Source organism: Barbatula barbatula, assembly GCF_947034865.1.
Source record: "Barbatula barbatula genome assembly, chromosome: 12".
Lineage (NCBI taxonomy): Eukaryota > Metazoa > Chordata > Actinopteri > Cypriniformes > Nemacheilidae > Barbatula > Barbatula barbatula.
In genome coordinates this window covers 14,023,054-14,047,067 of record NC_136775.1, presented here as the reverse complement: position 1 = coordinate 14,047,067, position 24,014 = coordinate 14,023,054, and the positions used below count along the sequence as shown (strand labels likewise).

General features: G+C 41.8%; 1 protein-coding gene across 1 annotated transcript; it reads right to left on the bottom strand.

Moving 5' to 3' along the window:
- Positions 1-622: 622 nt before the first annotated feature.
- Positions 623-23,789, bottom strand: setd2 (SET domain containing 2, histone lysine methyltransferase). The gene is made up of 22 exons (XM_079469267.1): positions 23,380-23,789; positions 21,921-22,043; positions 19,829-19,850; positions 15,701-19,686; positions 14,826-14,957; positions 14,512-14,640; positions 14,315-14,438; positions 14,162-14,239; positions 13,819-13,916; positions 13,562-13,706; positions 11,580-11,714; positions 11,342-11,470; positions 9,560-10,951; positions 9,056-9,104; positions 8,705-8,966; positions 7,832-8,576; positions 7,540-7,665; positions 6,310-6,443; positions 4,367-4,478; positions 3,172-3,246; positions 2,968-3,069; positions 623-2,109 (listed from the first exon to the last, which is right to left on the bottom strand). The coding sequence occupies exons 2-22, from the start codon at positions 21,947-21,949 to the stop codon at positions 1,948-1,950; spliced, it is 8,166 nt and encodes a 2,721-aa protein (XP_079325393.1). The 5' UTR covers positions 21,950-22,043; positions 23,380-23,789; the 3' UTR covers positions 623-1,947.
- Positions 23,790-24,014: the final 225 nt, after the last annotated feature.

Sequence of the window (24,014 nt, the reverse complement as noted above, 5' to 3'; positions counted from 1 at the left end):
GTGGTTGGTGAGTTTTCCTCTTTGTCAGGAAGTCTAGGAGCCAGTCACAAAGTGTTGGGTGAAGTCAAAGTACAATTTTTTGGGGTGAGTGTGTGGGATGACCGTATATGGAGGAAATATGGAGGGCGGCAGCAGCAATGGCGTCCGAAGTAGACCTGTTGGGCCAATATGCAAACCGCAGTGGGTCCAATATGTCCGACATACTGTTTTCAATCGGAGTGGGGGGGTTTGAGGTTGTTGAGTGGTCTGCACAGCGGCTGCAGCTTTAAACACATCCCAGAGACGGCTCGCACAAATAATAGAGAAACCTAGCATAATGGACCCAAGTCGTTTACAAATGTGTCCGCTGCAGCTCGGTATATGCAATAACTTAAGATATAAGACGACATTTATTTTGCAGCATTCAATCCGTATTAATACAGATTTCATCAAACTACTAAGATGATTAGTTCCTCATCATTACATTTTTTTGATAAGGGTTGAAACTTGGCGATGCTGACATTGACTGAAATTTCATGCAGCCCCCAGAAATGCCGTTTTGCATGGATTGCTTTCAAAATGATGGTGGACAGACACGTTTTCTACAACATGCATGCATGAGAAAACAAACAAGACTTATTTTTAGAAAACTGTTTATTTTATCTTAAAATGTTTTTACACACAGTATGACAATGTGCTTGCACAGTACTTACAGTGGAGTGGGGTGAGACTCCCATTTGTCCTTAAAAAACAACAATCCCAAGTCTTTCAACAGAGAAATCAAAGGAAAAAGAAAAGTTAATGACACCCCCACCTTTAAAACCCCACCCAACTTACGGAGCAGTGGGACAGTCTGGAATTCTGCTTGATGTGGGAACACCAGAGTCATGCTGACAGGACAGGGGACTTGGATCTATGCACATCATTCTAATCCCCTTATTCCGGTTCGGCATAATTACACATATTTACACAAGAAATTGTGGACCCCCACAGTCTTTTTTTTACAAAGTCTCAGCTAATGGTCTCAAAAACTAGCTCTCAATATATTCACATATAAAGCAATATAATACAGATTTAATGCATGTTATCTAATGTTGGGTGAGTGGGTAAATGGCCAGAGCTTATGGGACACGAAAACAAGCTACGAAATGCCCGGAAGGCTTCACATTTGCCTTTGCGATGTTGAATAAAAATGTTAATGTAAAAACAGTGTGAAAGACCTGGATCAAATATCATTGCTACATAACCTTCTCCCTCCATTCAAGAGGAGAAACAAGACAAGACCAAACGGGGTTAGATCACAGACCAGCACGCTTCACTGTAACTCTATGCTGTAGTTTAAAAACCATTAAAACAATGTGAAGCAGGGTGAGCCCACGCAGAAGACAATAAGTAATGCGGATTGTTGAGTAAATTATGAATGAAGGCTCATCGATTGGCTCACTTTTGTGACCGTAATCCATTGCATCTGTCTTGAACAGCCATGCCAGAACTTCTTTCTTCATCAGCCTTGACTGTAATCAGAAAGGAGCGGAAAAGCTACCAAAAGCCCTTAATAAAAACTAGGGGAAAATAATTTAGATGGTCCACTTAACGTGTGACGTTGGGAACAGTTTAAGATGATGCTCCCCTCCAATGTGATGATCAAGCCATATTTGAAGTTTTTAAGAAGGCTAAAAATATCATGAAATCTGTGATAGAGTCTGTGTAGCACCCTTGGTGTGTGTGTGTGTTCTCTGGATTTCACAGCACAGTAGCTTCCTGCCAGGCGAATCTCATCGTAAGACCGCCCCCGTGCGGGACAGCTCGGGCCAGAGCAGCGTTTAGGACGTGGTTTGAAAGACAATGGAACAAACAACGGGACTCGCTCTGGTCCTGCCCGATGTTTCGGAAACTGTCTGGCCCAGCTGCTCAGAGCCAGTGGTTGAAAAGAGCTGCCATGAGGTTTCTGGGTTTGCCGTGGGCAGGTCAGTCCAGCTCGGTGTCTTCCTTGGGTCGGTACACGGTGCCGAACTTCTGCATGTACTTCTTGATGTACTCCTTGGTCTTGTGTTTGACGTTCTCATTGCATTCAAGGTCTTCAGGGTTCTTGCAGGATTTCAGTTCCTTGTTCATCACCCCATGAGTCAGCTGTGAGTGCACACACAAACACAAATAAAGGGTTAGAGGGAAACCAGTGCTCGTTCAAGCGAGTGACGATCACGCATTGTGAATGTGGGCGACACGTCGCAGACGCCTGTGAAATATTTGCATGCTAAATAAATGCGTCTCAAAATCCTGCTGTGTGAGTGATGAAATGAGTTCTGACTGAAAAATACATCGCCGTTGACCTACAGCCAATGAGAAGGCAAGATAAAAAGGCAAAGTGAGGTTCGGGGCGGAGGCCACAACATCAGCAAGCATGACATCCAATGGGTTGTTGCTTGAAGGGATACAGCCGGAAGTGGTGCAAAATCTCGCCATATAATAACATACGCCAACCCTAAACCTCACCTTACAATAATGCAAAAATAATTAAATAATTATTTTTCGGTGTGACAGAAATAATGCAGTATTGAAGTGCGCATGCCCAGTGGAGGTCCCTGTATCCCTTCTAGTCAGAACCCTCCCAAGTCCCGCTGATATCACGTATCACTTCTGACGTGCGTTTGGTTGGACCAGATAGATGTCAGTGATTCTGACATGTTGTAAAGCCATGCAGTGTGTAATCTCATGTTGCCGATCCATCGTTCAAAGCAACTGTATGCTACCCCAGATAGTCATGCAGTGTGAAAAGAACAGTGATGCAACGACTTTGCCTTATGCCAAGTTCACATTGCCCGATTTTCAAAGATCTGACCAGTCCAACTGGAGGTTTAAAATGGGGGTACTTTAAAAATAACCTGGTGCTTACATATATGTTAGTGGGCACACGGTCTCAAAAAAAGTTCTTTTAAGTACTCATTTTATTACAAAACACACACACACATGCATGCACGCACAAATTACCTTCCTAGCAAGATGTTTGAAGTCATCCGTGTTACTGATGCGGCCCAACTTGCAGTCTGGCTTGCGATACGGATTAAGGCATTGCACAATAAACTGTGACATCTGAAGAGACAAGGAAGAGAAATTGAACAGTTACACGAGCCAGACGCACACGACCTGTTGCTATAATCATTTGATAAAACCCAGAGAGAATCTCAAATTTACCTCCTTGCGGAAGACTTCTTTGCTTTTTTTGGCCAGCTCGCTGGACGTGTCTGCCTCGGCCGTCTTGGTAGAGAACTGTGGAAACGGGTCAAACAAAAACCCACTGATGAATCCCCACACTTTATTTGACACATAACAAAGCTGACACTTTATTTGAGGTAACCGTATCCAATTCAAACACCAATTTCATCTCCCTTTTCCACATATTTTGGAGATAAAATCCTAGAACACCTAACACTGGAACACCACAAGGGTGCCCTTAGATTTGAACAAAGCGAAAATCGGGTTGAATCGATGCCAAGTGTGTCATTGCCTCCTATCCCAGAGGAAAAAATACAGCAAATAAAAGCTTCCTGTAGTGTCAGTCTTTTAGTCAAGACATTGTCGAGTATAAAAGAAAGAGGGAAGGAAAATGGTTCGCCGAGAAGACAAAAGAGATTTGCACAGTTCCACTCCAAAACAAAAAAACACACATAAACGAATGCAGTTTCAACAGCTGGGTTGCATTAGCATCAAAGAGAGCCAGAAAAACACCAGCACAAGCTGAAGAGAGAGAGAGAGAGGGGGGGGGAGAGATCTACACTGAATGCTGGAATCGAGATGGTTATAGCCTGTAAGATTACATGTCTATGAAGAAATGTTTACTGTAACTTGCTTTTGTCTCGGTTTACCCGGGTCTTACCTCATGTGTTCATGTGCACAAGATGATTTGTCTTAGAAGTCTAAACCCACGCATAAAACCCCCTGAGGCAAATCTAAGCGATCTAAGCGTTTCCCTCCTAACTCCAAATAGCTTCGCTCTATGTGGATAAGCCCCAGCTGTGAACCATTCCATCCTAGATGCCTGCAACAACATCTTCAATTATCCAGAGAGGCAGGGCCAGTTTTAGACTCCACAAGCGTGCACTAAACTGAACTCGAGAGCGCTCGTGGCATCTTCAAAACAAAATGTTGTTTTTATTATTTTTGATTTGTTTATTTTAACAATAATCTCAATGATTGTTAACAATGATCATTGGAGAAAAGAAATCTTTGTATTCTACATTATTATTATTAAATCAGCCCTACACAAATGCGCTTATTGTTCTGATGTCATGGTTAGGTTTTAACATTCTGGGTGGACCTGGCATGATGGTTCATCGAACGTTTACGCTAAAAGATCAAGGAAGATTCAAAACAGTCCCTGGAAGAATACCTTTGAAGGATTTTCGTCGTATGTGGGAGTCCCGAGGTCCATCTCAGCATCGAGTTCTAAACTGGCCTCCTCTGTAGTCCCATCCCAGCTGGGAGGATCCCACTGTGTTTGTCTGCCACACAAAGATCAAAATCACATATAACTCTCATAACATCTCGCTTATGCCATCATGTAGAGCTGTGACGGTGGCAGTTTTTACCACCGCGGCGGTAATGGACAAATGAACTATGGTGCAGTGGTTGGGAAGTATATTTTAGTTATATAAATAATATTTATATTATTATATTTGCGTGTAGCAACCACATTATGAGTGGAATAAAAATATACCTTATTTAAATACTTTTTGAAATAAATGAGGGTGATGTTTAATGCACAAATGTCAATGTCCATTTTTAATGCACAAAACCATCAGTGACACAGCAGCAGCATTTAATAAACATAAGTAAATAATGAAAAACTATTTTAAAAAAGGTTACTTTTTCCTACGTGTTGATGGGAAACTAACATTTTTTTTAAAGAATATATTCATTGATTTTCAACTTAAACACAACAACTTATCAAATGAATAAAAGTAAATACGTACAAAAAAAAAATATATGTATATAATAAAATAATCAGCTCACCACTTAATCAGATCAGTAAAGCAACAGACAATTTTTAATGCAACAATCCATGTATTACAAAGTTATATCTCCCTAAACAAACCCTCTAGAGAAGATAGAAGAAATGCTTCGTCCCATATGAGACTGATATGGTTCCCACCTTCTGTGAAATGTGGGATGATCTTTGCTATGAGTGACACAAGTTAAGTAGTCAACAGAAGCATATTCAAGGATAACTATGCTATTGTGTGCGAGAAGATTTTCTGAAATCCAGTTTAAAAAAATAAAATTTCTTGAATGCTAGAAGCTTATAAAGCCCCTTTGTAAGTTTATCTATAATTGATTTACAATGTATTCCAAGTAGCATATTCAACGGGTCACACACAACATCATACAAGGATCTCTCGTCCTACCGCTACCCAGAACAAAACTAACAACAGTGAACAAGATCTCCTTCCTCTATTTTACATTTTGGACACATTGAGGAGCAATCGACTTTGAATTTGTGCCACAGTGAGGGAAATATATGGTATCTGTGTTTTTAACTGCATTCCTTTATTCTGTTACATATGTTAAGTTTCCCGCAGAGCTCTTAAGTATGTTTACATTGTCCAGATTAGGATGTGAACAGCTGCACTTAATGTGCGTTCAGAAGATGTGCTCAGAGCGCAAATGAATAGATGTATTTCCGCATGCAAGTGAGTAAGTGCCGGTTTTGACTTTATGTTTCTGTTAATTTCACAACAAGATCCATTGCAAAACCTGCAGAATAACTTGGGTTTTGCCGCGCAGGCCCACGCTCAAACGGTAACGTATGCCATTCATTTCTGTGTTAATGTAAAATCTTTTAAATAAAAACAGAAAGGTGTCAAATACCAATACTTCAAAGTGAAGTGCACAAACGCCGGTAGCAGTTCACCACAGTCATGGCACTATACCACCGCAGTGGTGCGGTTGTCACAACCACCGTCACAGCCCTACCATCATGTTTTGATTCTGCTGGCCTAAAGGATTAGTTAAAATTCTGTTATTGATAAACTATCCTCAGGCTGCTGAATGTATACTTTAATAATGCAAACATAATTTCAGTTAATGCATTCCTGTGGCACAGTGGTTGGAGGCGATAACAATGCTAGGCCATTGGTTTGATCCCAGGGGATTGCTCATAGTCAGAAACAAATGTATAATACAATGCAATGCAAGTGGCTTTGGATAAAAGCGTCTGCCAAATGCATAGATGTAAATGAATGACATACAGAGAAACTAACCTGACTTGAAACGGAGTGAGACAAAAAATACTTTTTAAATCATGACTGTTTGTTTATTAATGGAAGTTCGTACCTGGTGATGATGTGGTAGTAATAGATTCGGCCCTCATGGTCACGTGCCACCTTCCAGCCGGGCGGCAGGATGATGGTTTTGGGTTTGGGCGGGGAAGGGGGTGGTAGGTCAACAATGCTGTTGGGTATCATTTCCTGTGGTGAATAACAGTTCAGGAGAGATTAGTCAGCATGTTAAAATTAGTGGAACTTATTGCTGTTGACTATTACATGTTAATCACAAGCTCTCCAGGACTTTGTGTGTGGTGTACTTAAATGCTTGTGAGGTTGTCTTAATCGGACAACTAGGGCCATTTTTGCTACAAACTAAAGAGGAGTTGACAATTTTAAATGAGGTGTTTTTAAATATGAATGTCAAGAAAAGTGTATCATAGACTAGTAGTGCAATTGCGGACAGAAAACAACACACACTGATTTGCATAACAAAGACACCAAAGCTCCACGAGTCTGCATTAGAGCAAATACATCACAAAAGCATAAACAAGTTCATTTTAATCTAATTAAAGCAAACAGACTAATTCATATCAAACAATGCATGTAGTTTACAATGTGGGTATTTAAATAAACAATCAAAGAAGAGGTTTAAAGGAGGAGTTGACCCAAATATCCCTGCCGTCCTTCTGAAACCGGAAATCCACATATTTTTTGTTTTTTTTGTCATAAATCATTATTATTAGTCATCTTTTATGTTTGTCACTGGGTTTTAATAATATGTAGCACTTATCATGTTTGACACAGTATTTAATCATTTAAACTGTAGTGTTTATTCCATTTCCTGAAAAACTACTAATTTGGACATCAGAAGTTTTAGAAAGACAGGGACTGTATATAAACCTCTAAGAATTAACTTACCCTCATGCCATCCCAGATATAAAGCTTCATGAATTAACTTAAGCGTTAAAAACTTTGCAGGCAACTTTGCTAGTTTCTCAAGGATAGACGTGCTTTTTGGAGCTTTACATTTTGTTATTGTTTTTATCACATACACAGATATGCAAGTATGCAACTTGTAGTGAGATATAATTTGGCTAACTCTCTACAGTAATAATAAAATATAAGATAAAATATAAAATTAGGTAAGAGAAACACCAAAAATATAATTTAAATCAAAAGTGCAAGACAAAATATAGAGTCTGCAGAGAATAATAATTTGCTTGCATTCAACTGAAAAAAAGAAAAAGTCGTATAAATTTGGGGTGGCAGCGCCCTCTTCTGGTGAAAGGCTACATACCTGTTGAACGGTCTGAGAGGTGACGATTGTAGTGACAGTGCCTCCCTGTTGCACGACCACACCCTGCTGATGGCCTGTGTACACCTGCTGCCCGTGCAGGTAACTTGCGGCTGGTTCACTGTACGTCTGCACATGCCCACAAACAAGAGAAAATTAACTTCAAAGGTCAGATTAACAGATACAAGCTTTTAGTCAATGAAGTGGTATTTCATTTTTCATTAAAGAACACTAACACATAATATCTACAGAATCTTAAGATATCAGCCAGTTTAGGTAAGCGTCGGTGTCCCACCTGTATGACAGGAGTGTTGGTCTGTGGGTATCCTGCAGGAATGCTGTAGATGGCCTGGCAGGGCTGACCCTGATAGTAAATGGCGGTCTGAGGCTGCGCTGTAGTGGAATACTGCTGGGTGGGTTGCGTCTGCACAGTGACCGCCTGCTGCGTGTTGGGGTCCCAGAGCGTGGTGTAGCCTTGCTGACTTTGAACCTGCGGGCTGGTGGTTTGCGCAGGCACTGCCAAGACAGCCACACTCGGATCCTGCACCGGCACAGCCGGCTGGACAAACTGCTGAGTCGGCGTGCCAGATGCCAGCTCCAATGAGGCAGGGATGTGTACCAGGCTGGAAGCAGGTCCAGCTTGGGTGGTGGTAGAAGAGGGTGAGGCCAGACCAAGATCAGATATGATGGGCTGAGTTCCCACTTGTTCAAAGGTAACTGCCGTGCCGGCAGCAGCCGTGACGCAGAGAGGCTCTAAAGGAGGTGTGGGTAGGAGAACTTTTCCAGCATTGGGATTGGTGGGGTCTACGTAGGTCTGGATAGGGTATCCAGGCGGGTAGCCAATAAAGCTCGGGCTGGAGGCGTAGGCCAGCGGATTGAACGCGAGCGTCTGCAGTTGCTGCTGCTGTTGTTGTTGTTGTTTCTGGGCTTCACGCTGTGCCACTTCTTGCTCGAAGAGCTTGCGTCGCTCCTCTGTGGACAGCTTGTTACGAGACTCTTTGGTGTGCAGTTTCTTCTTGCTGCTGCTGGTCTGCTCATAACTACGGAAAATAAATACAAGAGGATGTCGGTGTGAGATTTCTTTCTATACTTTTATGTCCAGAATATTGTGTGCAAGTCAGTCATATGGGTATGGAATCATGAGCTTATTACAGTTTACTGATCTTACCGATCGTCATTTCTGCGGTTGCCCCTCTCATAGGCAGGAGGAGGGAGAGGGGAGGTGGAGCCTCGCCTTCGTTTTCTATCTGCACTACGAAGAGTCGATCTTTCTCCATCCCGTTCACGATCACGGTCCCGATCCCATTCTCGCTCACGCTCCCAATCTCGCTCTCGTTCCCGTTCCCGATCGCGCTCCCTCTCTCGCTCTCTCTCCCGACTGCTCGAGGAAGTGCGAGGGGTCATCAGCGCTTCCCGATCACGACTGCGATCTGTGTAAAAGATAAAGGAAGAAAAAAAAAGTTCAGCTAGTGTCGCTTATAATACAAGTAGGAGGAGTAGTTTAAGATACATAACTTACCATTGGACTCTTTTTCAACCTGGCTCTTCTTTGGTATCCTGTAAACCTCCTGAGAATAATGAGAAGAACATGTTTTAAATATAAACCAGAATTTTGATTGTTTATTTATAAAAGTATTACTTAACTTTGATTTACATAAATAACATCATAACTAAAAATGCAGGTATCAAATAAACAGCCGCGGAAAAAATTAAGAGACCATTTCAGAAACCTTTTTTCTGATTTAAAAATTACAATTATAGGTATGCGTTTAGGTAAAAGGATCTTTTTTTGTTTCATTCTGTGAACTACGAACAATATTTTTCCCAAATTTCAAATAAAAAATATTATTCAACAAATACTGGACTGGAATGGCCACAATACATCTAGATATGTTAATTTGAAATGAAAGTTTCTAGCGAGTCTTAATTCTTTCCGCAGCTGTATACAAAAAGAGCAAAAAAGTACACAAACTTGGTTTCTAAACTAAAAAGTATAAAGGCATCTTTAAATGCAAACGCTTGCCTTCAAGTCTTTCCAGCTGTCAAGCAGACGTGCGGCCATGTCACTGATGTCAGAAGCCCTCACTTGGGGCTCCTGACTGCGTTCGCTCTCTACATCAGACACCCCCTCCTCCTCATCTTGCGAGGGAGTTCCAACTGCAGCGCCCTCTGCTGAAACAATCCCAGCACCCAGCACCTGAGTATCTGCAGAACCAACAGCCACTACAGGCTCGGATGATGCGTTTACTGAAGAAACCGTGTCAGAAGCAGGTGTAGTCATCTCCACGGAGACGGACTGAGATTCTGCGGGCATGGTCTCTATAGCAACAGCTGTGGCTTCAGACGAGATGCTCTCTGTGACTTCTGATGGTTGTGTGGGTGTGATCTCTACAGAAGTCGTGTTGGCCTCTGAGCTGCACTGTTCAGGTGCATTCTCCACCTGTTCTTCTGCGATAAGAGTTTCAACATTTTTTTCATCTGCATCCTCCGCAGAAGTGATGTCCGTGACTGCAGGAGGATCCCCTGCTGACGTGGACTCTGAATTCATAGATGGGTCCTCAGTCTTGATCTCCTCCATCAGCTTCTCTTCTTCATGGGTCGGTTTATTCTCCTCTGTGGACAGTTCAGTCTCACAGAGAGGTTTCTCTTCAGGTTCTTGCACTTTGAGGGACTCATCCTCAGTGCTCATATCCTCTGGCTGTGATGGTGTGATGTCAACAGCCTCAGGGGATTCCTGTGATGGCGTGATGTCAGCAGACTCGGGGGTCTCCTGTGATGGCGTGATGTCAGCAGACCCGGGGGTCTCCTGTGATGGCGTGATGTCAGCAGACCCGGGGGTCTCCTGTGATGGCGTGATGTCAGCAGACCCGGGGGTCTCCTGTGATGGCGTGATGTCAGCAGACCCGGGGGTCTCCTGCGATGCCTTGATGTCAGCACACTCGGGGGTTTCCTGCGATGCCTTGATGTCAGCAGCCTCAGGGGTTTCCTGTTTCACCACGGGCTCAATCTCAACTTGACCCTCATCAATACTTTCAACTGTCTCCAATGTTTCCAACTGTGAAGCCTCGTCCTCAATCTCTTCTTCCTCCTCATCCTCCTCTTCTTTGCCATCGGAAGCTTTACTAGCATCTGAGAGTGCACTGTCAAGACTGTTCTCGCTGATGATCTTCAGCCTACGGTAGACCGCTCGCTTGGGAGTGTCTCCGTCGAGCTCGGTGGGCAGCTTGGCCGGTGGACCATCAGGGGTGTTGAGTGGTGTCTGTGCACGCGAGTTGCTTTCGCTGGAGTAGCCGTCTTGCTCTGTAGGTTGAACAAGCGGCCGACTCTGAGCCCAGCGCTGGATGAACTGCAGCACACGGCTCTCCTCCAGCATGTTCTTCGTTGAGATGGGCAGCACTGCCAGTGCCTTTAGGATCTGAGGATGGTGCAAGAAAAACAGACTACAAGCTTAATATCTACAGGAGTTGAAACACTACATATAACTATTATAATTTAGTTACACTTAGCAAAATATCAGGACACTAGGAATTTCTGAAGTTTGCTCGAGCTTTTCTGGAAAATATGACATTTTGGATCATTTCTCTTGCTTTTTAATTAAATGTAAAAATTTCAGATTTCATTTTATAATTGACCTATCAACCAGCGAGAAAAAACTAAACAAAATTTTCCAGTAAAATTTAATTCACCTTACAGTATTGTCACACAACAGAAACAGCTAGTAGCCCAATATTTAGCTTGTTCCTCGTTAATAAAAATGTTTACAACTTCCCTCCTTTAAGTTTGTGTATGCATGTTGAACGTTTACCTCTAGTTGCAGTTTAATGTTGTTCACAGAGTTGGTCTTTGCCTCTGAAAGATCAACCATAAATATCCACAGCAGAGAGAGGCCATGGTGATCCAAAAACTGCTTCAGGCACAAAGAATTCTGGGTATTCTGCGCAAGCATGCAAAATCTTCATTTAGGAGTGGATTTCATCAATTATATAAAAAACATGACACCCAGCCTACACATAAGCCCTCCAGCAATACGTTTACTCTCTTACCTTGATGAGTTTAAGGCAGGTGAGTCGTTGCTCCATCGTCTCCACTCGTACCATGAGCCTGCAGAGGGATATCACATCCTTCTCCCCACATAGGCCCTCCCCGTTTTCCTGTAGAGCCTCAAGCTCTTCATCCAACTGCAGAATGTAACAACATTTAAACATCAACTATAAAATAATAACAGGATGAATCAGTCTTCTCTTGTAAGCCAAGTCACTTGATTTAAGGCAGTGGTTCTCAAACTTTTTTGGTCATTCCCCACTTTAGACAAGGGGGAATTTTCAAGCCCCACCTGCCCCCATCGCCCAAACACAATGCTAATGAAATGCGCAACAAGCTTAACATGTTCCAATTTATTGAACTAACAAGTAGTATCAGAGTAACAAGTTGTATCTAAAATGCAAACTATATACATCAAATAACAGAAAGTTCTAAAATAAAGAAAATAAAAGTGCAGCTGTGTCATAATAACTTTCATGAAATAAAAAAAATTAGAAAATAAAAGTGCAGCTGTGCACTACTAATTTCAAAAATAGAAAAGATATAAAAGTGCCATTTTGAAATCTGTAAAAAAACATTTAAATATGGCTGCGAAAGTTTGTTCCGTTCCAATTAATATGCCGATGTCACGTTATTTTGGCACTTCGGTTCCAGGTTACGTTTTTCTCGGGGTCTCATATCTAATGTTCTTTTAATATAGACTCCATGTAGACTAGTAATGATTACCCCTTTAATGTTTCCATGGCGACGCGTCATATTTGTCACGTGACACACCGCAGCCACACCTTATGACAGATCGCCTTAATTTCTTTTTTATTTCAAAATATTTACAAACTTGCTTACCATGTCATCAACTATCTGATATTCCGATTCTCAAAAATGTGAAAGTGAGTGTGGTCATTTATAAATAATCTTGATCTACGTGAGACGGGTGCCACCATGTTTCTTTGCAACGCAGTTCAGAGAGTTTTGTCTGTCATCAGTTTCTCCCGAAATACATGCAAGAAAGTGGCCGGTGAACTCCGAGAACTTTAACTCTTGTCAACTTTATAGTTACTTCCACTATGTCTGTCTGATGTGAATAACACACGTCGTCAAATTCTATTTGAATAGATTGTTATTGCTGCTTCCACAGACACGAGTGTGTATTTTACAAACTCCAAATGTATTGTTTTACTTGTGCTTATGTGTATTTAAATGGCTGAAACCTAAAATAAACATTATTAGGTTGAAAACACTGCATAGTTTTGGTATATGAAAGCGCTGAGCTGGTCCGTCTCTGGCTCAGCGCAAACCAACGCGCGAAAGCACAATTTGAATCTGGCAGTCACTGAACATTCTAAATCTCATATCTGGGACCGTATTCTCAGGGGCACGGAAATAATATCCCATATATGGGACCAAACCGGATACCGCTCAAAAGGTTAACAATTTCTGTAGCGAGGTAGATTTGATCTCACGTTTCCATACAAGGCATAAAAAGGAACATTTCCTCCCGTTCGGCGCGCCCCACCTGTCACGTCTCTATTCCCCACCAGTGGGGCGCGCCCCACAGTTTGAGAAACGCTGATTTAAGGCATCTAAAATATGTTTTTATATTTTGCTGGCATTTTTTATGTAGAGCTGTACTAGTCGTAGGAGTGCTAGTCAATACAATGGGCTTGAATGCAGAAGAGCTGTGTTATTTGTGGACTAGAACAAGACAGGCTGTGCGTTATATATATTAGTCAACCATTAAGCAAAATCATAGACACAGTACGACAACAAGGATCATGTTGGGGTCACCATCTTCCCTGTAATGGTTTATTTGCGGTAATGGTACATCCCACTTATTACACAGCTACTTCACAAATGTATTTAAAAAAAATGATAAATCAGTGCTAAGGAACTGCATGAGCAAAATTCACCTGAGGCGACAGTTATGCACCGGTCTACTCCTAGCTCCTAATGAGGCGGAAGCAAAACAACCAACCCTCCTCCTTACCGTGGTAAGGGCATTATCTGTGTCTTTCTTCCGTGGGCGTTCCCTCTGTTTCTTTCCACCCGCTGCGCGCACACTGACCCGAGTCTCTCCCCCAATTAACCCTCGACAGCTGGGAGCTCCACAGAAACACTTCTGCGCCTCTTTACTGGTGGACGAAGTAATATTTTATGATGAAAATGCATTTATGACAAGTTTTATTTTTACCAAAATAAAAAACAATGCTGTTTTGATTTAAAGACATGGAGTGAATTGTTTACCCGTATCTCTGGAACTGATAGTCAAAGGTGAGCTCCGTCCCAGCTGCCACAGCTTTTGAGGTGAAAAAGCCAACTCTGAGCTGACCATTCACAGTCCACTGCAAAGAGTGCAATGTGTTAGACATGCAAAACTAAGAGTTTACAAATTATATTATTAAACAAGCGGTTTCAGAGTAAGCTCTAATGCTAAAGAGGTCCAGGGCAATGCAAGGCACATACAGCAGGCTGCTAGAGACCCCAGTACAGTTTTTAACACTACTGGCTTTACACTAGTTTTTTAGTAGCAAATGACAGGTAAACATGATCAACCCAGGTTTTTCACTAGACAAGAAAAACGATTTACCTTCTGAGTCTCACAGTTGGGTTCGCAGCTGTGATTCATGAAACGGGAGCAGTTTCCTTTCAGTGTAGCATCAATGATCTGCAGATGTAATGAACTGTTATAAAGAACTGTTGATCATACATTTAATTATTTGCATTAATCACAAAGCATCACCTCATTGTTCTTCAAAGCCATGAAATAATAGTGAATGTTCTTGTTTCTGGCATACTCCTTCACCCGTGCCTTAAATTCCCGGTGGTCTAAAACTTCCCCGCAGTACTCTAAAACAAAGGTGTTCCTGAAAAAGAAAAGTTATTTTTACATAAAAAAGCATTTACACGCACATGTTAGCTGAAGGAAACATAACTTACGATGGCAAATCTTTGGCGGCTCGTAAACCCCAGCCTTTGCTCTCGGTCAAAATGACCTCATAGCCTGCGTGGCGTTTCATCTGGAAGCGACGGTTGGAGCAGTACGCTCCATTTAAACACCGGGAAGAGCTTTAGAGAAAAAAGAAAGCAAAAACAAACAAGTGTGTTCCTATTACAAATTATATGATGAAGGTTTGAGTTGAATTCTAGCAGTTATTGGTAGTAACACAACAAGACTAGCAATTAGTGCAACTATATTAAATTATGCCCTTTAATAGCATCCTCATATTTGGTTGATGGAAGAGAGTCAATACCACTCAATCATCAGCAGGCGATTGAGACAGTCTTCTCCACATGCCATGATGCCCCGGGCTCGATCTTCTCTCGAGAGGACAGCACATTCACACTGCATTCTCTTGATGTCACGATGAGACTTATTTTTCTTGCTGTGCAGAAAGAAAGCAGATTTATTGCTTTGCAGAATGGAAAATTATATCTTAAGAGTTAAGAAAAAATTATCAGGCATGTCCTGCTATTTGATAATGATTTTTTTCTTTGTACTTTGTATTTTATAGTTTCAATTGTCAATTCACATTACCACCCAGATAACAGAATGTGAAGCAAATGTCATAATGCTATAAAATGCTTGTTGCAGTAGGCTAACTGCATGACACTCATAACATTTTACTGTATTATCCTGTTGTAAAGTTCACATATGCCTGTCTCTTAATGTTTTGTGTTGCCTTCTTGAGCACTAGTCAATGTCTAATCCTTTCATAATAGTCGTTACTGAATGGCCTTCAGTCTGAAACTATGGATCTCAAAATCATATAGCCTGTCAGACAACGGTCAAATATGCAGAGGATGCTGGAAAAGCAAAGAATTTGAACAACCTGGAGAAATTGTCTGAAGACTAGTGGATAGTTAAATGGTTTAGGACAAATAAAGACATGAACAAGTATCATGAAACATTAACAGTCATCGATCGTCCAGGTATCACACAGTATCAGGCATTAAAGGGGATATGTAAAACCATAGAATGGAGTTCTTGTTGTATATTCAGTTACTGTATTGTAGACTAATTGTAAAATTGATTGTTTAATGCAGTACTAAATAGAAACTAGCATTCAGCAGATTCTGCAGGCTTGCGTACAAAAATATTTTGTAAACAGGCAAAGTGGGTACTCACCGTTCTGTCAGATACAAATTCTCCTCAATGAGGTCAAAGTAAGGTGGCATTTTTTTCTGCTTTGCTTTTTCCCTCCACTCTGCTGGATCATGGAAGTCTTTAAGACTGAGCAGCGGTCGTGGAACCTCCTGTGTTCGGTCAAACAATTCCTTGCCGTCTTTTGCCCCCCTTGAACTCTCATCAAAACACTCCTTTTTACTTGTCAAACCGGCCTCTGCCTCATTGTCCGATTCCGACTCAAAGTCTTGACGTCTCTTCTTGGGTGGACCCCTTCCTCTATGAGGCTTCTGGTTGTCTTCTTTTGGAGTTTCCAAGTTGCTTTGAACCTCTGGGATGAACTTGCAATTGCTACTTATCTCATGAGCTTGAACAAATGGGGATGACCCCGGATGATCAACAGTGGGGACTGAGCCGCGCTTAATCCCCACTATCCTTCCCTCACAGTCTTCATCGTGGTCATTGGTCAGGGAGTCTGGATGAATCTGGTTGACTGAATCATGATATTGAGCAGGCACGTGCGTGTTGACTGAATTGATGGTTTTAGAGATAACAGGCTGAGCCCAAGAACCTTTTCCGTGAACACTCTCAAATGCAGCAGCAATTCCCAGATGTGGCAGACGTTCATTGCCATGACTGCTGTCCGGCTGCTGAAATGTGCTAGTGGGTTGTTCTGAGTGATTCAAGTCCCAGGCCGAACCATAACCCTTCCCACCACTTAAGTCTGAATCATCATACAGCTGCTTTCCTCCCTTTCTTCCATTCCAGCTATCCGGCCAATCGTGGTATTGATGGTGGCCAGATTCAGGCCTCCTACAAGACATCTCAAAGTTCTGAACAAATGTTTGGGCGTAAATGCTTTCTTGGGCAGTCCAGTTCTTGTCCATGTGAGAATGGGTGGCTTCTGAATGGCTGGTGCTGTCAACAGTGTCGCTCTGTGATTGGTAGAATGCACTAGCAGACTGACATTTAACATCTGTACTTTGCGTGGTAGGTTGCTCACCGGGCTTAAAATGTGAAGCCGATAATTCCTCATGCTTTGAATGAGAGTTAAAACTATAACCAAACTCCCTGTTATGGGGTTCGGCTGTATGAGAGGGTCGCTGTTGTACTGAAGAGCCAGAAGACGGATCAGATAAGTCTTTCGCTTCAAGAGCAATGGTTGAATTTTTTGGCACAACCACCACGGAGTGCAGTCGTTTCAAGGAGACCTGTCCATCATCTGAATCGGAGTCTGATTCTTCACTCTCACTGTCCTCGCTGTGGCATTTAGCATCATGGTTCAAAGAATCAGGATCTCGTGTTTCAGACTGAGGTTTGTCTACATTGAGTTTTTCAGTATTGGCAAAGCCACAATTAAGGGGAACATCAAAAGGGGCACTAATTGAAGGAATTTCACAATTCTGATCTACAAGAGGTTGGAAATGTCCACCATTGCTGGACTGGATGTCATGGTCGAATATCTGTGTACGTACTTGTTGACATGATACAAGACAAGTCACATCTCTTTCTAGTCCTTCTACAGATTTACTCCAAAGTAATTCAGATTCATAAGGGTTAGTCTCACTGACAACCTCAATCTTCTTTACTGAAATGACTTTTTTCACAGAGAAAAACGTTTCTGGATTTGCCATTTTCTTAGGGCTTTGAGATTCTAAAGAGTCTTGGCCAACAATGTCCCATCTTGATTTTTTTGAACTACTATCCTTTTTCACATTCCCACAACTGTGTTGCTCAGGCTTTACATTCAGCTGCTCAGAGTCCTTTTCACAAGTACTTGGTGAGACAGGCATACTAATGTTACTGATGATTGGCGATGAGCCATCAAATTTAGTGTTTAATTTCAAGCATCCTCCAGGCAGTGGTTCTTTCACAGAAAGAGGGTCTGACAGTGATCCAACTGGATCCTGGTCTGGAGTGTGGAGCACAACTGGGTCAGTCTGTTCTTCAGTCAAGGTTTCACTTTGGATTGGAGTCTCATCCTCCGTTTCGGTTTCGTTAATCTTAGTGGAACTTTGATTTTCTAGACTAGTGGAATTAGATTCTGTCAATATCTCAACATTCTTTTGGGTCTCAGAGACATCTGTGTTATTTTCCATGCTACTAAGATCTTGGGTTGGAATTTGATGCTCAGGTTGTTGATCTGCTGTTTTGTATGTAGCTTCATGAATTTGATGGGAATTGTTTTTATATTTAGACTGAATACAGCTTTCGCTCAAAAGTTCAACATAAACTCTGCATTCCCGCTGAGGAAGAAGTTGACTGGAGACTAAACGTGCCTGCCTTTTATTATTACTTAATCTGTCTGTTGATTGTCTGTCCGTTCCAGTTATGTTATTTGAAGTCTTGTGATCTGAATAAGTTTTTTTGGATGATGAACTCCGAGTGGTCCTCTCTGACGCTTGTGACTGGGATTTTTTTCTATGCTCATCATCGGAGTCAGAAGTGCCACTGTTCTTCTGGACTCTTCTCTCAGATGTTCGCGATGAGGTAGCTGGGTTGGAATTTGAGGTTTTAGCATTAATATCTGATTTAGATTGGGAACTAGATTTCTTGTGACCAGCATCTGCTTCTGAAGAGCTCTTTTTATTGGATTCAGAGTCACCAGTTTTTGCATTAGATCGTTCTGATCTTGAATGCGGTGTTCTTTTATCTGACTCTGATAATCGAGAACAATCTGTGGACTTTGAGTCCCTGTGGGATCTGGAGTGAGTTGATGATTTTGAGTCTTTTTGCGAGCTTGAGTAATTAGACGATCGACTTGAGTCACTACCTCGAGTCCTCATCCGCCTGTGGTCCTCCTCTGAGTCAGAGCTGTCACGTGACCTGCCGTCACCTCGAGAACGTGAGCTTCTCCTTTCATGATGAGGAGAACTTCGATGAAATCTTCTCTCAGAATCATGGTAATGTGACCTATCTGACCATGACTGTCTATCACTCCTCGATCTCTCAGACCTGGAATAAGAACTAGTCCGGCAACCTCGAGACCTAGACCGTGATCGACTTTTGGTCCTTCTTCTGTCTCTGTCAGAACGAGATGATCTTGAAGACGCTTGTCTGGAATCCCGCTCAGACTTGGAACGACTTGACCCCTTTTCATCTTCCCTCCTATCCGACCTTGATTTTTCAGACTCCTCCACTTTGGAATTAGAGGATCTTTTAGTTTCATTACTGTGGGATTCAGATTTAATAATATTTTTGTGATCACTAGATTTTTGACTAGAAGATGTCCGGATTGAATCCCCGTCAGACTCTGAACCTGGAAGAGTGCTGTCTGATCGAGTTTGGGGTTTTCTGATTTCTTCATGCTCAGAAATGGCAGACGAATCTGTATCTCCCTTCCCAATATGGGAAGAAACAGAACCCTTAAGGCATGAGTCTAATTTCTCCTGAGGGTTTTCCTCTTTAATAACTTTTTCAGAGAAACTATCAATGACAGAGTTCCTGTGAGCCTGCTGCAATGAGGTTTCAGTTCCAACCTTGACAGGAGATCTAATCTTGTCTGACTCAGAAGGGACTATCGGCTCTGAAATCTCACCTGGGGCAGTGCTGAGAATGGAGTTATCCTCAACAACAGTAATGCTGAGAATCTGCTTCTTAAAATGCATCTTTCCAAGATCATGTCTTGATTTGAGAGCGAAAGATACTGGGGAATTCGTTGTCTGGGACTCCCCCACCGCTTCATCAAGAACGGAGGTACTGACATCCACATTGTTAATTTCATTACCGTGTCCAGCTAAATCTGTAGCGGGTACTGTCCCAACTTGTGGTGGAGCAGAGCTATCGCTTTCCTCCAGGCTCGCTGGGGCTAGAAATAAGTTCTGACGTGTCTTTTTAGTCTGCGTAAAGCTGAAGGAGACCTTCTGTCGCCCATGTTCTTCAAGGTTTACTTTAGATTTGGCTCCTTTGGGCAGGAGATGGTTTGTCAATACAACCCTTGGGGCAAGACCTTTGAATATGACTTGCTTTGGGAGGCTTTCAACCTTGATCTAGTGAAATAATTTAAGAAAAAGGGTATTTCATTAGTGAAACACAGTGAGGACCATTTCTGTCCAGTATGTCAAATGAGAACTGTGTGCATTATGTCAGCAATAATTGTTTTTGTTTGAACACTGGGTGTAAAGGACCTACCGAACAATCGTTTACATCCTCCCTTTTGTCAGAAATGAGCAGCATGGGGGGAAAAAGGAAGCAGAATTAGTCAAGTCAATTTAAAATACAGAGAACTGAAAACCTATTGAAAAAAAATTATACTGTATTATAAATAGCCCTTTCCTGCTTGTTGAAAATAGTCTAGAAAATGTCTTTTCTTTTCTATCGGGGAATGATACTTCATATTATACACCACTCACACACCTTCAACAACAAAGAGCACAGTTCAATTGAAACTCCAATGAAGCTGTCAAGCAAAAACCTGGTTACATGTTCCTCTGAGACTCCTTTCTCCCTTTGACCTTCATAATATAGTCACCCCACATTGATAGTAGTAGAAAATTACCTTTTTCATTAGTGCTAATTTGAGGTGTGCTAAAAAAATCTGTTATAACAGAATAAATCACTGTATGAGTCATATTTAACAACAACGCAACAGTAATATCAAAAGTTATTTCCAAAGAGATTTCCAGGCCTTCTCGTGGACATCATGGTGTCAGCTTTTGCCAAGGTCCAGAAAAGTACTGAAGACATTGTTAAATTGGTCCATCCGCACATAGTGGCTCAGCTGAAATTTCTTGATGGACCAATTTAACACCATGATGACACCATGATGTCCACGAGGAGGCCTGGAAATCTCTCGGATATCACCTAAATATCTTTATTTGTGCTCCAAAGACGCCGGAAGTTCTCTAAACATGTTTAACGTCATGTGGGTGAGTAAAAAAAAAAACACTCTAAAGACACTCAAGTCTAGTACGACAAATTCAACTCATATCAAGAATGTGTCAACTCGTGCATAGTAAAAAAGTTGAACAGTGCGATTAAAGAAAGAGGTGCACTGTTTGTAAGAGGCACATCATTTCAAAACACATGTAACGTAAATAAACATGTAACGAGTAAAACTTTTTGTATTGGTATGGTCTATTATTTATGACATTTACATTGATGAATAATGTGGCCAAGGCATGTTCAAGACATTTTTGAAGTGTTAAACTGTGTTTGGTGTTAAATGTGTTTGGTTTTGGATCCCTTAAATTCTTTGCCACCCACCTCCCAAAAACACATGCTCTGCAACAGTAAAATAGGTTATACAATCCATTTTAAGACTGCATAAAATGTATATTCAAGTACTCAGTTATCTACAATCCCTTAAAGGGGTCATTCTTGAAAATCAGATTTTTTTCCATGTTTAAGTGCTATAATCAGGTCTCTGGGGCATCCATCAACAAAAATGACAACACCGTAACTTTCTTTATGTGAGCCTATCTCTGCAAGCCTGTGAGAAAACGAGCAAATCAAATATCACTCCCCTTCTGAAGTAGGTAGGGGTTCTTATAATATTACCGTCCCTTTTTCTCACTGTGTCCACCCACGGCGCTGCCGCCATTTCTTTGCCACCAAGTGACATACGTGTATTAGTTCCAACACCATGACAAAAGTAAGCAAAGCTGTGGTTGGCTGCACAGACCAGCACAGAACACTGTTCCCAGCCTCGAGAGCAACGGATTTATTTTATTTTCAGTTGAAATCCTCCAGACTGAATGAGGCGAAGCTGCATTTAAAGTCGTTGTAAGTACCAGTATTTTTTTAAGTTAGACCTCAGTGACCTGTGGCAACTTAACTGTAGGTAAAATGTCACTGTGAAACTTGTCCATTCAGTCATAGAAAGCAATGTGTATGGTTTGTAAACACGCGATGGGATTGTCCTGTGTAACCTTACTTTCACTTAGCACGCATGCAAAACTGGGTGTTTAGGACACGGTATAATAAAAGATCTGTGGTGTATTTTGACTTCACAGACACATTCTGTGGGCCCCTAAGATTTGCAGTACATCTGTGTAAAAGTAGAAAGAAATCTCCCCTTTAAAATCAAATTTAGCCTGCAACTGGAGAGGCAAGGATTACTACTGCAGTGAAGTATGGTTTAACATTCCTGCATTGTTTGTTGACTTAAGGTGCTAAAGTTATATTGTCATATGTCAATTTGGGCAACACATTCAGATTACAAAAACGTATTTCAGCCTATAGCACTTCACAACAACATGATCAGCTGCACCTGAGGAAGTACCTGAGCTCGGAATCCAACAGATCATCCATTTTGCGTTGGATCTGACACAGAGCAGCTTGCAGAAAGCTGCAACACCGGGGAAACCCAATTCAGAGTAGTATGCTCTCTAGTGTGGTGTCACACCTATGGATAAAAGACAGCACAACTGCATTCAGTCACTATACAGTATTTGATATAAAATGTACTTGTTAGTGTCTGTGCAGAGGAAACGGCAAGGGTACGCTATTGTCAAATGTTTATTCGTATAAAAGGTCTACACAAACCCCCCCAACAGACAGAAAATGTTAAATATGCAGTGCTTCAATGAATGATCATGTTACTATACTTTGAACATCTTAGCTTCCTTACCTTTGAGAGAAGTCACAACACTGCAATACTTAAGAAATGTAATGTGATCAATTAGACAACCAAGACACTTTAGTAGCTGGAACAGGAAAGGACTTCATTCTAAAATAGCTTATTGATAATGTGGTGTTTTACAAAAAGGGAAACCCGGCGGAGTTGAAATGGTCAGCTGTAACATTATACTTGTTGCAGCAGTCAGGAGGGGAGGGAAGAGTACTTAACTGTCTCAGCATGACAGACTGCCTTTTGTCTCAAATGTGTAAAGACATTGCGTGCTGAGGATACACAATATCAATAAACACGCTGTGTGCTCTTAAATACTATTTTCAAGTATCTGCAAGGGTAAAAACCTGATTCAAAATGAAATGTTTGGCAGAGTGAACTTGCAGGAGCTATCTGTCGCATGTGGGTGACATTTGTTTGCACAACAAACCATTTTTGAACCAACTGATCAGTTACTGTTACAGACTGTAACATCTACAACAATGTATATTGCTCAGGTTCTTGAACAGACTGGCTTTCGACCCTGTAATACCGACTGTCTGGTTAGTTATGGCAGCAGAGAGATCATTCAGTGCTTGAGCGCAGGCAGCTGAAAAATCTATCACGCGGATTCGAGGCCTACGCGGAGGCCGCGCTGCATCTGTCTTCACTTGTGTTTCCGTTATATTAAAACCATTTTGATATCACAGTAATGTTTACGTTTATTTTTAGACATACAGTGAATTTGAGATGTTCCATGTAAATCCTAACTGTACGTATGTGTTATTGATCGGTCACTGCATTTAGTTTCTCGGAAGCTCGCTGGCTTGTTAGTAACAGGGTGAACTGTCGTTGTGGTCAACAGAGTCTCTGACTGCTTGACTATACAAGCGAACCTCTGTGTTAACCTTAACGGGTTATTTACAAAACACTCCTGTCTACAAAACGAAAGTTATAGTTAACCTGGGATACGTTTCTTTAAAACATAGTACCAGGGTCAACGTCGGTTAGCACTTCTTGTACTAACTAGGTAGCTCGCTGGCTAGCTGGGTAAATAGGTAGTGCATGCAGGCTTTCGTGGAGTAATGTTTTGTATGCCAAAAGAAACGCACAGAAATGGCTAAACACTTACTTCGTATACTTCTCCAGTTCGTTTAAGCTGTCCATTTTCTAGGACAACGATGGCAACCCTTTTCCCTTGATATTCCAAAACATCCAGCAGCACACAGACGTCAAATCCACACGGGCCAACAACAAACTGCTCTCGACAACACAATTTGCCTGGCGTTAGATAGCCTCTAGCTAGATCCAAACGCTTTCATTTAATGCTCGGTCCACGGTGCTCAATTGAAGACCCATCAGACGAATCCTCTGTAGTACTATTTGATCAGTACAAAGCGGGCTGTAAAACGCAACATCCTTTTTGTTTCATGGTGTGGGGCAGCCTCGGATTATCCGGTGGAGACGATATGCGATGCACCGGTCGCGGCTCCTCCTCTCTCTCCGTGAACGAGGTCGACATGCAGTGCTGCCCAAAGGGACTGATGACGAACCGACTATTTGGGGTCTTTGTTGAATTACGACATCGCCGGTTTCAATAGATGGTGGAAACAGACTGGTTTCATGCAAGAGAAGACCTGTGCGACCCAAACACGCAAAGCGATTAACAGACGTTTCCCGATATGCTTGTATTTAGACAACGTGGGGACCATATGGGCCTCCATGGATTCTCTGATATTCTTACCAAGAGGTCAAAGTAGCTTTGCC

Excerpts from the sequence above, each read along its gene's own strand:
- setd2 (XM_079469267.1), bottom strand. The coding sequence starts at position 21,949 with ATGGATGATCTGTTGGATTCCGAGCTCAG. Across the intron at positions 19,687-19,828 it reads AGGATGTAAACGATTGTTCG|ATCAAGGTTGAAAGCCTCCC; the intron begins GTAGGTCCTTTA and ends TTATTTCACTAG. Across the intron at positions 13,707-13,818 it reads TATCAGTTCCAGAGATACGG|TAAAGAGGCGCAGAAGTGTT; the intron begins GTAAACAATTCA and ends TTCGTCCACCAG.